The sequence below is a fragment of the Zootermopsis nevadensis genome, unplaced genomic scaffold, assembly GCF_977971745.1.
Source record: "Zootermopsis nevadensis isolate Lab colony 2312 unplaced genomic scaffold, Znev_1.0 Znev_ptg000028l, whole genome shotgun sequence".
NCBI lineage: Eukaryota > Metazoa > Arthropoda > Insecta > Blattodea > Termopsidae > Zootermopsis > Zootermopsis nevadensis.
The window spans coordinates 24,361,230-24,378,284 of NW_028259160.1; the positions used below are offsets into that span (position 1 = coordinate 24,361,230).

Below are 17,055 nucleotides of genomic sequence, written 5' to 3' on the forward strand. Positions count from 1 at the left end.
ACCAACGTTACGACGAACATTGCAGTAGCCATTTTGAAATTGAATAAGGTGAAGTGGCTCTCACCCGAAGTATTTTTAAATTTACTTCTGATACTAGGGCCGTTTTTAGGAAATTGACTACTCACGTAACCCCCCCCCCCTCACAATCCCACCCCAAAAGACAAATGTTTTTCCCTTCAACCTCATGCCACGAGATAGGAGAATCACTTATTTAATCTCTGTCCATTTTCACACAGAACTGGCACCTAAAAATGTCCTGGATATATCCACGAAACTAGTCAGGCTGATTAGAGGGTGTTTAAAAAACCGATAGTGGCATCCAAAAAGGTAAACATTTGTCTGATGCTTTTCATATTCGGAATCGTTTAAAACAAAGAAATACTTGAAGATGACTGCCTTCTAGGTTGTTATATCTTGCAGTCAATTACCCCTTAATGCTTATGCTGAAAGGGAAAGCAAACATAAATGGGGGCAGGTTTAGTTAATTATGTTGTGCTGTTGGGATGTTGTGGGATCAGGTTCTGGGAATTTTGATGTGACCACTTGTCATGCTGGAAGTGAACCTCTATATCACTATGATGTTCCAGGTAAACCCTGGATTATTTCACACGGACACCTTGCATATGTGACACATTGATTAGGAACCGTAGAATGTTTTGCTGGATGTATAATACCTCAATGCCACCAGGATGTTCCAAGCATAGCACGATTACCGGGTGCAGAGACACTGCATCTATGACGTGTAAGCAAGGAACTAAATTTGTCCTGGGTTTCCAGGAAGGTTTGGGGTAAGCCCCCAGTTATTGGATTTGTATGCTTTAAATATAAGACACATTGGCAGGGAAATACACCATGTTCCGTTAGATGCACATCTCTATGTGAGAAAGATGGTACAAAGGATAGTCAGAAGCTTTGGGCATGGACACTCTGCAAGCTGGACATACCATAATCGAACTGCACTATGGAAATAAAGGGGATATCGCCAGCCTGTACACCCGTAGTTTAAAATTAAGGGTGGAAGTTGAGGCGAGCATGGCTGACAGTCACTGCAGATGAATCGGCAGGGAACGGCACCACAAAATTTGAGATGATCAGACTCCCAGTCCTTACGGCTCAGGCGTGAGTGGAGAGGTTGAGCCAAACATTGTTGTTCCACCTGCTACTTCGGCTTTCCATGTGCCAATCTGACAAGATAAGAGCCGAGGTCCACCAGCGGGTGCAAACACCAAGGTCTGGGGAATTGAACAGATGGTGTGTAGCAAGGACAAGTGTCTCGATCACTCTGAAAATTATATGGAGAAATAGAGGGCTTCTCCAATATTCCTTGCTATTTTGGATATGTATGTAAAGGCAATAAACACCCTTGTAATTTACTTATTGAACAACCTTTATACTACCAACATATGTAAATGACAAAACATAAATAAAAGGTGATTATTTACAAATTATATACAGTGTAGTTATACTGAGAAATGAGTGTTAAAATGCACACGCATAGCGTGACTTATGCTTTTTAATATACTTTCTATTTCATAAAATTCAAAGAAGAAATAACAAATATACATCCTTAATCAAAGTAATGCATTACAGCACTTTAAATATTTAAAAAACTAAGGCTGTTTGTTGCAGGCATCTGACCTTTTAAATTCCCATTAGTCATGGGGTGCAGCACCTCATGCACTGGAACATGGCGACGTGAGTGGCCAGCCTGCTTGTAGTTACGGAGGATGAACACTGTACAAATAAATTCCTCATGAATCACGATAACGGCAGAGGGTCCTGATCTTTCACCCTCCCTCCGCCCCCTCACTTCCATCCTTCCCATCATCTGGCTGCCGCCCTTGCACGAGACAAGTCACACAGACAAACCTGGTAACATGGATGAATCACAAAACTGGGTAGAGAAGTGATAAACACACCCCATGCTTACTGAATCATGAAGGGGTGGAGGGAACCACACTGACCAAGCCCCAACTGGATGTGCTGCATGTGAATCTCCACACAATTCTGGAACACCTGTTGGTTCCGCGGACTCAGACGAGAACGGATCTCTTCCATGGAGCTTTGGAGGACTTTCACCTCATATGCATTACGGTCTGCATCTGATAAACTCTGAAATCAACATATAAAAAGGAAACTAAGACTGATATCCTCGTGCAGCCCCACCAGACATTCCATGCAAGTCAATTTTTGAAGATTTCCATCTTCTGGGTTGTTGCGCTGTGTAGTCTGGTCGATATTAACCAACGTTTCAGAGGTCATACTGCCTCCGTCATCAGGGCGCCCTGATGACGGAGGAAGTATGACCTCTGAAACGTTGGTTAACATCGACCAGACTACACAGCGCAACAACCCAGAAGACGGAAATCTTCATACTCACCGCTGTGAGAACCTCAAGTCTTACAAGTCAATTTTTAGTTAAATTTGTTTGGCAATGGCATATGAAAAGTTTTACACCGCTATTGTGAATAAGCACTAGACTGGTAGCATTACAAACTCCCAGACTGTACGTGTAAGACAAAGCTACTAGCAGTAAACATGGCAACAACTTACGGGACTGCAATTCAGTAACTTCAGAACATTGTGTTCCAAGAAAATTCATGCAGTCATGACTTCAGTTAACAAGAAGTGTAGAACTAAACGCTATGACATATGACATATGTGTGTGTCTGTGTACTGCAGTCTCATCTCAATGTAGTTGTCCCTCACAAATGAAGAGGGAAAGCAAGGGCAGTGGACTTAACAGGCGCTGTTTAGCCATGGTGCCTCAATGCTGTTCCCATTCTGATATGGCAGATCCCACTGTAACGCTTTAATTTTGACACTAGATGGAGTTGAATAGTTGGCTTTATAATCTGGCCCTCTCTACCCTCTGGTACACTTTGCGTGAACATGTCTGAATCGTGGTCTCTACAAGGTGTCACGGTCAGATATTATGGTCAGAGGAATAGTGGACTTACTACAGGATTGTCAGCTGCATTATAACTCTGGGGATTTTACTTATTTTGAAAACATTTATATCTTTTGTATTATTCCTGCTGTATGTAATATTCCATCAAAAAGTATTTGAAAGCAAACACATTGTGAAATTCTGTAGTATAATGTTTTAATCTTAGAAAAATCAGTTTTAAGAAAGTTGATGGAATCTTCAATAAAATATAGTAGCATGTTCAGACTATAAATATAATATTTCTGGAAATATTTTCTATCACTTGGGAACAGTGGCAAATCCCCAATCAGAATATTAAACGCAAGAGATGTGACAAGGAAGCTAAACGGAAGCAACGCGAAGGAGGAACTCCAGCGCTCGCTCACCCTCACTTGCAGCATAAGCGCAGTCAACTGTGTGATGAGGCTCAGCATTCGCTCGCCGTGCACAGGCAGGCGGACGTCCGGCCGATTGTGCTTCATCACGAGTTCGCGTGCCTCTTCTTGACTCCTCTCACGAAGATGAGACGGTGCCAGCATGGCGGCAATACTAGGCTCCGGAGCAATCTGCAAACCATGTTAAACCAAGTCTACAGTCTAAACTGAACGTTTTACTCTCGTGGATGCGCTTCTGTGTTTCATAAAAGAACACTGCATGAAGAGACTAACACAGTGTAAAAATATTAGTCCCGCTAGTAGCAACAAATTTTATTGTAAAAATTACAGATACAGATTCAGTGTTCATTGAAATATATCAAGTTTATTTAATTATTTATTTTTGTTAAGCGGAAATACATACTGTAGGAGTTGAAGGTGATTGGAATTTGTTGTCAGAGGACACGGACTGGTGGAGGGCTTTGGTTAATTCAGTGAAGAACCTTCGGGTTCCCTGAGCCAGCTAGTTAGTTAGTTAGTTAGAAAATATATGAAGCACCTTGCAAACCTTTATTATCAATCACCATTATGTGTGCATTTGTTTGCATAGGTACATCCTGTTCCACATAATTCTCTACTTGGCCACGGTAGGACAAATTATTTTTAAATATAGTAACGTGATAGAAAGATGTTCTAGGGATAACTTATAAAGACTAATTTCAAATTGCACAGACTTCTAATCCTACAAATCTTGCATAATTAATGCAGTACACAATGTAAGCTTATAAGGTTTAACATCCCGGACCAACGCAGAGATGGTCACAACTCGTACTCAAGTGAGAATGACCTGGAATTTGTAAATATATTATTATTATTATTTAGTGTTCTGTCTGACGACAGGTCCATATGAACAGGATCCTTCCATCCTTTTCTCGGACTGGGACCTGTTCATATACGTTCTTGGCAGATGATCCAGAAGTGGTTTGCCATTGCCTTCTTCTGTGTGTGAATGGAGTAATTGTTGGGATGCCACGGAGGAAAACTCCGTGTTGCCTAGACCACGGCCTTGCCCAACACAAGTTATAAATTCGAACCCGAGACCCCAGGATTACAAGGCCAGCGTTCTAACCGCTAGACCACCGTGGCTGGTGTAAATATATTATAAAATGTTTATTTATGTCAAATGGCAGGTACACAAAATTTCATCTTTGACCCTTTTTTGCCAAGTTTGTTTGCCATCAGTTGTAGTAGTAGTAAGTGTCTGTCATTATTTTATATTATTTGTAGTGCTAGTATCAGCAGCAATATTTTCTTCTTGTCAACAACTTATTACTCAATTACAGAGTCAATCGACAATAATTTGTTGGATACGAATTCAGAACTTTACACTTTCAAAAAGATACAGAAAACAAATACACCATACTTATAACTTCATAACTACGCCAGATGACAGAAAAACCCTCAATGTTTTGTGCACACCCCGCAAATCACGTGGCAAATGTCGAAGAATGCGGCAGAGGCTGGGTGGTCCCATGTGAAATTGTGTGCACAATCACGTTGCACATCTGTTACAGACTCTTTCTTTCCTAACTGCAGAACATGCCAACTTCTATGTTGTGTGGTAACCATTTTCAAAACTAGTGGCATCTAGCAGAGGCACGCAACAACAATCACCAAGGTCATGTAAACAATATTTTTAGAGCTTTTCTACCGTCATGTGGATATGAAGTTTTACGTGTGCCACATTTCTTTTCTGCATAATTTTGGAAGTGTAATGTTCTTCTGTGTTTCTAGTTGTAATGGTCCATTTGTTATCACTAACAAACTGAAGGGTAAATGAATATTTTAGAACAGCCACCACTTTGCTGTTCAACACTCTACATAGTGTCACCTCAACAAAAGCTGCACATTTTTCTACCTATTACTATAAATAAGATCAGAATCTCGTATAAAGTGGCAGTAGTGTTACTCGCACTTCAAAAACACATGCATCCTATCAAACAGGGTGAGTCAGAAGTATGTTTACAAACTTCGTGTGTGTGTTCCAAGATCAAAAATAAGAAAAAATGTTCCTATGAACATGGGGTCGCAAATGTTTCATTTTCGAAATAATAGCCAAAAATAAGTTTCAATGAATTGACTTTAGATCAATGTGAATCCAGATTCCAGCAAAGATTTTCAATTAACGTTTGGGCAGGAATTGTTGGCGAAATGGTTATTGGTCCACACATGCTTCCATCTCGTCTAAGAGGACCTTCATATTGGTGATTCTTAAGAAGACGCTTGCCACGTCTCCTTGAAGATGTACCACTGAATACAAGAAGACAAATGTGGTTTATGCACGACAGAGTTTAGGCACACTTCTCCCGTCACATCAGATATCAACTCAATGAACATTACCCTCAGCGATGGATTGGGCATGGTGGCCCAGTAGCATGGCCACCGAGGTCACCGGACCTGACTGCATTGGACTTTTATCTGTGCGGTCACTTGACGTCCTCCATTTATGCAACACATAAACAATGACGACCTATGGGAACGTGTGCAGAATGCATGCCAGATCATTTGAGGAAACCCTGGTGTGTACGAAAGAATCCGTCAGTATTGAAAATTATTTTTGGCTATTATTTCGAAAATGAAACATCTGCGACCCCATGTTCTTCTGACTCACCCTGTATATTATTACTGACTGAAATAAATATGATAATGTACACACCAAGTATTATGAAAATCAGTCAACTGAAAAGTTGAATGGGGGACACAGATATAATCACATAAAGTACTGTGATCTCAAGAACACCATTTTCCCTTAGAGAAAAGAGTGGGCTAAACATGGGATATGATACACTCTATTCCATTTCAGTAATAAGCAAACATGGACCATATAGAAGAAACAATTGAAATATTACTGCTCACCTCTTGACAGTAGTTTTGGACATTTGTCAAGTAATCCTGCAAATCACGGTTCAGATGCTCCAGATCGATGATGACGCTCGCGTAACGTCGCTGGAAGTCTTCTGGGATGTGTGCCCCAAACGACTTTCTTTTCTCTGCCTCTGTGTTCATTTCTTTTAATGTTCTGATCTTAGACTTCTTTGCATTAAGAATCTTGGATAACCTCACCTGACAAATAGAATAAGGAAGGTCAGGCAAGAATGCAATCAACCGTGGCTCATAATATAATGTGGTATAACTCTTTTACATTAGATTCTGCCAAAACTGCACAATTATATTGTGTAACGTAAACTGATACACAAGCCAAACATGTGCTATGTCGGCATGCATAACAAGCAGTGTTAGTAAGTATTCTACGACTAAATATAAGATGGCTTCCTTCAGTACATTGCTTCTCAGATCTACAGCAAGAAGATTTATTCTCCCATTAAAGTTCTGTCTGAAAATAATGTGTCTTATCTGTGTAATGCATTTTATACGAGCATACAAAATGAGCTGTTGTTTTACAATTTAAATTGTGAAACTCTCCGTTACAGAAAACATGTTAATAAAACTCATGAATGACGGTCACTAAACAAACAAATTTGTAAAAATCATACACTGACCACAACAAATTTTGACTGAAGGTAAACAAATGCTGGAATAATGCCAGCTACAAGTACAGTTAGATAAAAATAAACTAATACTGAGTAAAAAATGAAGTCCTATTACTACAAATCCAATCTGGAAACGTCACGGAGTCATGGCAGTTTCAAAGATAAAGAACTAGCAAAAATAGTAAGGTTTAATGAAAATTTCCATGATAAGTTCAAAGTGAGACTAAGATAAAGTGTTGCTCAACAATAAAACATGTTACTGACTAGGTCTAACAAGCAGACAACATGCTGTCACAATGCACAATGTTGCCAACCACTTCAACAAAATAATGCCTACCTGTAAGGGGGTCTGACAGTGACAATGAATGTTTATTTATTTATTTAGTGTTCTGTCTGACGACAGGTCCATATGAACAGGATCCTTCCATCCTTTTCTCGGACTGGGACCTGTTCATATACGTTCTTGGCAGATGATCCAGAAGTGGTTTGCCATTGCCTTCTTCTGTGTGTGAATGGAGTAATTGTTGGGATGCCACGGAGGAAAACTCCGTGTTGCCTAGACCACGGCCTTGCCCAACACAAGTTATAAATTCGAACCCGAGACCCCAGGATTACAAGGCCAGCGTTCTAACCGCTAGCCCACCGTGGCGGTTAATGAATGTTAAGACTACAAAATTATTAGTAAAAGAGGGGTGCATGAAAGAGTAATAAAAACTCAGGGTGTAGAGCGGCCTGCCACATCGTATCACAAAGCAATGCACTAAAATCACACATTTCTATTCCTCAGCAAAATTAATGTGATTAATTAGAATTTAAAAAAAACAAACAAAGAATATCATCAGTTAAATACAACTAGTGAGTGGGTCCTACACCTCACACAAATGCTGCAACGTTTGCCAAGCCACAGCGATCATCCCCCAGTTTGTCAAGCAAAGCATCACAGAGACAAAACATGTGACAGTCTCCTTCACCACGAAAAACTTTCTATTGAAGATGGCATGGACTACGGAATGTGACGTCTAGAGCAAAGGAGGTTCCTCATCCCACCTAGACTTAGGTGCATATTTGTACCCATGTTCAGTACAATTAGATTTAGTCCAGTGTATACAGCTGAAATAATTCTGCTTATATTGTCTGTAAGAACTGATCCCCTCAGTACATCTGCAGCATTAAAAACTTCAAAGAGTCTAAGTGCGGACGTAGCTGCGATAGAAGACGAGCCAGGTTGGCTTGTGTGATTGGTGATGGGAGGTTATCCTGCCTAGGCAAGTTGTCCTTTGTGAAAAGGATTTTGGTCAGAAGGCTCTCTGGGATTTGAACCCAGAGGCACTTAAAGCCGTTAAATATAAATGAAATCTGTTTTCAAATTTCATCGATTCTCACAGTAAGAAATCTGTGAGCATATCTGCTGTTGTAGGGTCACTGTTCCTATCAGAAACCCTATTGAGGTTGCCCCCTTGATAGTCTAGTAACGCAACACGAGTGTTGCTGTAGTACATACCACCATGTCCAGGAACTTGACGGGGAAGCCTCCCACGGTTCCATCTGATGGGATGCTCTTGGATTTGATGACAGGGGGTCCTGCCAGCAACGGATCACTGTTCAGTTTCGGAGACGAAGGGTCCAAAGAGAAGCGAGGCGGAGTCATATAAGGGGCCATGTTTCGTGGCCGAAACTTCTGAGCAAAGCTTGACACGGTTATGGTTTCCGGTGGTTCATTGGACTGAAACATTACACACAGGTTGGATCACTGAAACCTGCAGTCAAAAAACCTCACCAATTAGCATCACAACACATTGTAGGGGCAACATATTTAACCAAATCTAGGGTGGCATTACACCAGACATAAATGTGCTTAATTAAGCACATTATGAAAATATAGGCACATGCATTCTTAACCTCTGCACTACATCTGAGTGGCCACCTTCATGCCCTTGCTGCTTTAACCCCCAAGGACAGACAGAGCCCCATGCATGCACTGACAGGAGTTTGGGTAGACTCCAAAGCAAATTCATATTCAATGGGAGAAAGAAAATTCTCCGACACTACCAAAAAACAAACTGTGGCCATCCACTATTTTTACAAAGTAATTCCAACTATTCTTGAATTTGAATAGTAAGATGAACCCAAAGAATTGCTGGCCTTTTATATTACTAATATCACTAGGCAATCAATGTATTTATATTTCATGCACGTGTGATGTTCCAATAAACGACAGTCAGGATCACAGTGGATGTGTCAGTCCGCTAACGTACAATGCTTGGATGTATAGTGACAACATAATTTTCCATTCAGGGTTATCTGGAGAGTACTGACGTTTGTTCAAGCAACAATAAATGTGAAGTAGTACTCGATAGAAGCTTAAAGTTCCATAAAAGAGAGGAATTTCTTGATTAAGTGACTACTGGCTTCTGTTCCATGGATCATGTGAGTGAGTCAGTTATGCAAGCATTCTGTAACGCTTTCAAAAATGAAAATCCTAGAGCGATGGTACTGAATTATCAACCCCAAAGGGGGAGTTAGTCAAGTGTTTTAACCCCCCCCCCCCCCATTCGGGGTACTACACAAAAGCAATTAATGTTGTTTTTCCATTCAATGTCATACAATAACACCAACACTACAAATCTGTAAAAGAAAATTCCCTTTCCTGAAACTGTGTATAATGGAAATAAACTTCAGAAGTTCCTGGTCTCAAACCCATGAACACTTCGAAAAAATTTAAAAACAACTGTTGAATCTACACAAAATTTAAATAAATCAGTCCAATAATACTAATTTTGTCATAAATAGTCAACATCTTGCTGTAAGGAACTTCACGATGTACCCGTACAAATATGAAAAGTTAATGCCATATTAATTTCTGAAGCATAACTTTAATATCACCATGCAAATTCAACCTTTAAAAAAACATTTTTCATGTAGATCACACCCAAATTAATTTATAAAACACGCTTACCAGCACTTCGTAGTCAGGCACAGAGTGGGTGCCGAGGCCAACCCGTTCAAATGTTATCCTGTACGTGTTGTTGGAAGTATCAACAGCATCAATGCTGCCATTAAACAGACCATCCTGTGGTTTCCTGAGACGAGCGGTCACCTTCGTGCCAATTACGAGTTGAAGGGGTATCTCTCCGGGAAGGTCCTTGCAGTTAGTCACATCAGCCGTCTTGCGCTGCTGCAGCAGGCGGATCTTTGCTCGTTTCCGTTCCAGCTCACGCCGCTCCTCCTCAAAGAATGCCTGCATCACATGAGTCACGACTTCCGTTAAACACGGCATAAAGCGTGACCGTAAGTACTGGACTTTAAGATTGTGATAAGGTTTTATAATTGGTTTGTATTCAAACAAACATGATCTCTCACTAAGAGGGGAGAACATAAATGGAAAACAATACATGAATAAAGATGGTTGTCTTCTGGGTTGCAGTGCTATGTACTATGGTAGAAGTTGACCAGTGTTTCAGAGGTCCTTGCTGCCTCCATCATCAAGGTGATGACCTACCCTGGCAATTTTGGCACTCGCTATGAGAACCTCAAATCCTACTTACACAAAAGAACAAAACAATGCTAAGTGTACCAGCTATATGATAACTCTTGATACAAAGTGACCTCACCTTACTGGGAGTGCGTCTGGTGAGACATTGGGAGTTGAGTGGAGAGTGTGATCCCTGACGCCCTCACAAGGGCTGATCTTCGACCCCTCTCTCTTTCTTTCCTCTCCGTCTCTCACACACACGCCCACCTATTAGTCCCCACCCACACCTGCTCCCATTGACTACGGGCAGGCTACTCCGTTCACTGTCCAGTTCCTATAAACCTAGCAATTGGCACATTCATAGCCCTGACGACGGAGGCAGTATGACCTCTGAAACGTTGGTAAACATCTACCATACTACACAGCGCAACAACCCAGAAGACAGAAATCTTCATACTCACCACTGTGAAAACCTCAAATCATACATTCCAATATATTGTTTTAAATTGTGTATAATTTTTTTCCTGCAAATATAAGACCATCCTCAGTTTCGTATTAAAAACAAAAGGGCAATGCAGTCATGTGCCTACAGCATTGTGTGAGAACAGAAAATAAAATAGATACAACTGAAGCCACATAAGGCACAAGCTACTGAATACTGAATTGTGTCCAAAAACAGCGTTAAGATCAGAGGTTATATTTCGCTGTAAGACAATACATTTTACAAATCATGTATGTGACTATGGAGTCTGTAAAGTCTGACACATATTTTCACTGATTTATTTTATTATCAGATGCATTTTCATGACGGCTGAAATGCGGGAAAAGAAGCAACTGTACCTGGGAGCACCGCCGTGGCTTGCCCATCATGCGTCTGATCTTGCACCACTCCACACGAGTTAACTTCCGAGTTCGCAGGTGTGGGAAAGACTCCTTCAGGCAGATCATGAAGTCATTGTCCCCATCGAAGAGAGGTCTGCAACATTACATAGTACCCACTCTTCATAGCATCAAGCCAAATATTTTCCGAACTGCACCTGTTTGGAGGACACACATTCACGCATGGCGCAGCACAAAAAAATATTTCTACTTTATATTCAACCAAAAAATACCACTCCATTTCTTTCTGCTCTCATCATTACTTTGTATTCCTAAATAACTTGCCCTCTCACAGTTGGTTTTAGCAGCAAATTAACCTCAGAACTGCCGAGGTAACGAAGTGTGGTGGGTGGTATACACTGCAGATTGTAAATGCGAGGATACTGTAAATAGCTGTGCACTTTCTCAGACAAAGATGGGAGTACCACTACTTACCCAGTCATTAACCAGATGGTTATACCTGAGGGAGACAGTATGAACAGAATAGAGGTGTGTTCTTTGCAAACAAACATTGCTGGGAATTACCTCTTCCACGATGTCAAGTTCAAGGATAAGAGTGTGGAATTCATTGACATTCCACCGAAGGATGTCCAAGGTGTGTGAAATAAGTGATGTGTCTACCAAAACACTTCAAACTAACAAGGATTCACTGTCCCATCAATTCAAATTATGGTAGGATCAATGAAAACTGATATTTAACATGTTCCACTACCTTCTTTCTCACTGTCCCTTGTAGAACCAAATTCCCAAAAGTTCATTTAGCTCGTAGCACATGAGTGATGTACTGAAAAATGAGGGATGTGAAGTGGGAAGCCCCACAAAATACCTCTGTTTCCCGAAAGCTCCGTCCATGACTGGAATTACCACACTCACTTGTCAATGTTGCTGTAGAACCATTCATAGCAAACCCACTTGTGGGCTTTGGGAAGCTTCAGCAGGTTGCGGAGTCGCATGCCAATCCTCTGCCCCACGCGTCGGTCAGGGGATGCAGGAACACCCGAGCTACTGGCATTTCCTTCATGAACATCAGAGTGTTGCAACTCGTTCTGAGGTACTGGCACCGGATGTTTCTTCATATGCTGTACTGCTGCTTTACTAGCAGCTGATGCAGCCATGGAAGCGGCCTTCTTCGTAGGAGAGGCCTTTGGGCCACGCTTTGGCGACGAGCGTGGCAACATCGTATTGATAACATCGTCATCAAAGAAGAGGCGGTTTTTTTTACGGATACGAGCGGGCTGGAAACAACAAGGTTGGTACCCACTGCAAGATCACATGGAGTCACAACAAAAACCACTCTTGACATCTCCATAGCCAAGAGCACCTTAAATAACTCACCACACAGCACATAAACCTCTTGAGAGCTGCTTCCGGTGACATCTGACAGTTCACACTAAACCTGGAAGCTGACCTACGTCCTCCAGTGATACACCACCAATAAAAGATGATACATCACTAATTTTCATGACAGTTCACACATCATAACTTAAATGATGTGCAACCAGCAACGCATAAATGCCATCCTGTAAACATGTGTTTAGTTCTACCTGATAATGAACCGGAAGCTGTAGGTCCTGAAGCTGTTTAATAAGAATCGTCAATTTTATCACGCACGATATCTAGACTTAGAAAAGCACTAACTTAAACAACTAAGTTCATGCATATAACTTACAGGTGAGAGGAAAATGTAAAAATATATCTTATGATTCATGGAATGGATTCATCTGGGACGTGATAGACACAGTAATGAACTTTTAACTTGTATAAAAAAATTGGTATTTTCTTGACCAGCGAAGTAACTATTAGCTTCTCAGGATTCTACTCCATGGTGTTAGTTTTCAACAACTATACAGTACAATGGCAAAGCACATAAGCCTCTTTGGTGTGCATAAATACAACAACGTCTACTACTAAACTTCTCACAAAATTAATTTTTTCTTTACGCTCACTAAATCCAACAAAAATAAAACACGTATCAGTAAATTATACTGAACTGAATCTAACCTATAACCACATCTAGGTTCGTTACAGAAAATTAAAAATACGTTCAAATACAAGCAAAATTCACCAGTATAATATGTTGATAAGACAGTATATATACTCAAAACATAGTAAAAACAAAGAAGGAATAAATAAGTGATGATTATATTAATAATACAAACCAGCAGATCACTTACAAATGAAAATTGATCCAACTTTTTAATGTAACCAATACCAAGAAAGTCACAAAGTCAATACAGGAACATAGAAACTAAGCCGAAGAGACGCAGGCATAAAAGTTCTACTACAATACCGTACAGCAGAAATAAAAACACGACATGCAAGCAAAGGCAACCATACCAACCCTAAATAAATTCTGAAGTATTAAAGTCGTCAATATTGCACAGAAAGTACTCCTGAGAAAGCCGGAATCTCCACACTCTTAGCGTGTTATAAAACAGAAAACTCTACTTCATAAAATCACTGCCTTATCGGAAACTGTTTCGCGATATTCTTTCAAGTCATGAATTAATCCAACATAAAGAGGGTGACCACAAAATTCAACAACAACAACACGTTATTTCTACCACTGATGTGCCCTGTGGCAATCAGCCGTGGATCCGTTCTTACGATAAAATTATTCTCACCATTCCTCGCCTGTTCAGCACGAGACCAGGCTGCTGGGGTGGAGGTCTTGGGGGCATCTCCTCCCCAATTCGCTTCAAGCCCAGAGCAGCTGGCCCTAGAATTGGAGTCTCCTCATGGTCTAAGTCCATTGAATTGTCTAGATTCTCCTGCTTGATGCTGTCATATTTCACTCCGCCATTCTTGAACGTCAGTAATGCTGCCGCTGATTCATCTGTCAATGTTATTTTAAAAACAGCAAGATTCAACACTGAAATTCTTCACCTGTGTTGATATATAAAAGAATACATTCACTGTCTACTTTATTTTATGCACCAGGTCAAGTCTAAAGGCTATAGACATGACTGACCAATTGATTGACCAAATCTTGCTTTATTTAATACTTTCTCAAGGATGTGTTGTGCAATTTATTTAAGGTCCCATCTTCTCAATCTCAGGTCAAGAAACATGTCATATGAAGATTTCTGTCTTCTCGGTTGTTGCGCTCTGAGTCTGGTCGATGTTAACCAACGTTTCAGAGGTCATACTGCCTCCGTCATCAGGGCAATGGCGGCAGTTGTGTGACCTCTGAAATGTTGGTGGAAATCTACCAGACTACACAGCGCAACAACCCAGTAGACAGCCATCTTTAAACAATTTGGATTCAGAAAAAGTCTCTCAACTGACAAAGCTCTTTTCAATTTTACAGATCAAATCTAAGTGCTCTTAATAATAAAATGCATATTGGTAGAGTATCTTGTAATTTTGCAAAAGCATTTTGTCGTGTAAATCATGAATAAAACTGTCAAAACTACATTCATATCAAATTTTAAAAAAAGCTGGCCAGTGGTTTAAATCATACCCTAATAATAGAAGGCAACAAGTAGTAATAAAATCACAAGATTCAAATTGTGGCATTATACTGGGATACTGGGAACGACCCGTTCTTCAAGTGCCTGAGCACTGTGGGTCCCAACTTTTCGTTAGCTCGATCTATAGACATTTTGGTAGGAGGGATCAGCCCGTCGCAAGGCCTCTACCCGTGCACAGGACAGCACAACACAGAAAGGCGCCGACAAACATCCATGGCTTGAGTGGGATTCGAACTCACGGTCCCAGTGACCGTGCAGCCACTGCGGACCCCTGTGGCATTATAAAACATGTAATTCTTCCATGTTTGGTACTTGGTCCTCAGCTTTTTCTCATATATAACAATCATCTTCCCCTGACCATTAACGCTCAGTCCAAACTAGTACTTCTTGATGATGACACTAATAAAATTACTGCACATCCAGAAATGGACTGCTTCCAAATTTGCATGAATGATGTCAAGTCTTTGCTGGCTTGAACAATAAACTTACACAAACTGTTGACAAAACAGATTTAGTGAAATTCTGTACTATCAACAAGCATTATGCTAATCTGAGTATATGGTATGAGGATAAAACAATTCAAGAAGTGAAACTGGGAAGCACATATTGAATAAATTATTCCTAAACTAAGTTGAGCATGCTTTGCTATGAGGGTGGTCACATCACTCATGAAATGAGAAACTTCAAAATTAGTCTATTTTGCTCACTTCCATTTGATCTTGTCATGGGGAATTATTTTCTGGGTAACATAAGACAGCAAAAAAGTATTTTATATCCAAAATAAAATCATTAGAATAATGGCAGGCACCACAAGGAAAACCTCACACAGGGAATTATTTGAGAAATTTAATATTCTTCCACTAGCCAGCAAACGCTATTCTATTTAAACACATTCTAACTACCCTATCTAGTTTCACTGATACACCAAATTTGATTAGAATGTTGTGTAAATGGCTCATGAATAGAAAACAATTTATTTACATTCCATACAACCTTTGTAGGCCCAAGCCAAGGATGTAGAACATGTCATTTCTAATACAAATATAAAATTACATTGGTGTGACAGTGATTTACAGTTTACCACAGTATCACTACAAAAATAATTATACAAAAAAGCATCACCGCCATTGCTTATATGTATTTATAACAGTTAAGAATTTTTGGCTGAGGTAAATTCTTCTATGGAGCAGGAGTGAGATACTCATTTTGTGCTGGCTTAAACTTCCTTACATTGGGATTCACACTTTTTATAGCTGTACTCTTTCTCCCCAGTATGTGACTAAAGCAGAATATCTTATCAGTAACTAATACATCAAAATCACAATGACAATCCTTTATAATTTCGTTTACGTATGGAGATATTCACTACAACCGATGTAACACTCGGATTCATTAAAAGCGCAGATTTTGACTAGCTGACTAATCTTCTCAAGAAGAACTGAGATCCATGGAGTTACTGTTATTAATAGCCACCCATGGACAAAGTTAGTGCACGAAGTCTGAATAATTAATACAATCCAGTTCAAAATCAACGAAGCAAAATAAATTTACACCCCCGTATCATAACAAAATAAAAACTGTGAATTTTTTAAGTTTATATTCTGTTCGATACGCGAAGGCTTACCTTCTTGGCAAACTTTCAAAATTAAAATATTATTAAGATACAAAATGTTCTGCAAATTCAATGGAATGCAATTCAACTCTTTTATAAAACCCTGGCCACATCAGCAAATTCTGCTGAGATACAGTACGAAAATAAAACATATAACTTCCACAAGGAAAAATACTAACTTTCAAGTTGATCCGCCATGTTGACGTAGTCTTTCAGCATCTGTAAGCAGGATAGCCAACGTTAATGTCCTCATCTACTTCCGCAATACAAAAGAAACATAAATTTATATGTTATACTATTTAATTTATAAATGTTTGTAGATTAATTTATAAATGTTTATAATGTCAATATTAGCATGCAGTTTTAATTCCACATATTTAAATTGTGGTGTAAATTGCGACTAATGTGTGAAAACCACTTCAAACTTGAACTTGCTTATTGAGGGCAGCATGTGGTATCACTGCGTGTTCGCTGCTCACAAAAAGAAAGCTTATTATGGATATGTGAGCGAAATATGCAAATAGGATAATTGTAGGTTATCTCTGTTACGCTCTAGGAACCTAATATTTGGCGAAGAATTTGTCAACGTTAACCTTCTGCGATTCAAATGACCCAACCGGAGGTGGTGGTGGTGGTTTCTGGAGTTATACAACGTTATACCAACTGCTGGGAAAGGTCATGCCTCGACAGGATTGAAATCCAGAATGATTTCTGTCATCTGAGTTGTTGCGCCGTGTAGTCTGGTAGAAGTTTACCAATGTTCCA

The 17,055-nt window shown here is 40.0% G+C and overlaps 1 protein-coding gene across 4 annotated transcripts; it reads right to left on the reverse strand.

Annotated features, from left to right (window-relative positions):
* Positions 1–226: 226 nt before the first annotated feature.
* Positions 227–16,509, reverse strand: mip130 (Myb-interacting protein 130). Of its 4 annotated transcripts, none has more exons than XM_087357222.1 (10): positions 16,470–16,509; positions 13,830–14,041; positions 12,079–12,440; positions 11,167–11,302; positions 9,811–10,092; positions 8,356–8,577; positions 6,220–6,426; positions 3,316–3,495; positions 1,931–2,112; positions 227–1,282 (listed from the first exon to the last, which is right to left on the reverse strand). In XM_087357222.1, the coding sequence occupies exons 1-10, from the start codon at positions 16,507–16,509 to the stop codon at positions 1,114–1,116; spliced, it is 1,992 nt and encodes a 663-aa protein (XP_087213348.1). In that variant the 3' UTR covers positions 227–1,113. The 4 variants fall into 4 exon arrangements, with proteins under 4 accessions (XP_087213348.1, XP_087213349.1, XP_021923896.2 ...); XM_087357223.1 differs by lacking the exon at positions 16,470–16,509 and adding an exon at positions 16,303–16,456; XM_022068204.2 differs by lacking the exon at positions 227–1,282 and adding an exon at positions 1,370–1,869 and having other exon boundaries at positions 1,965–2,112.
* Positions 16,510–17,055: the final 546 nt, after the last annotated feature.

Bases quoted from the DNA above. Each gene is read 5' to 3' on its own strand.
- mip130 (XM_087357222.1), bottom strand. From the start codon at position 16,509: ATGCTGAAAGACTACGTCAACATGGCGGATCAACTTGAAA. The intron at 8,578-9,810 runs GTAAGCGTGTTT...GTAATGTTTCAG, and splicing joins TGCCTGACTACGAAGTGCTG to TCCAATGAACCACCGGAAAC. The intron at 2,113-3,315 runs GTGAGCGAGCGC...TGTTGATTTCAG, and splicing joins CGCTTATGCTGCAAGTGAGG to AGTTTATCAGATGCAGACCG.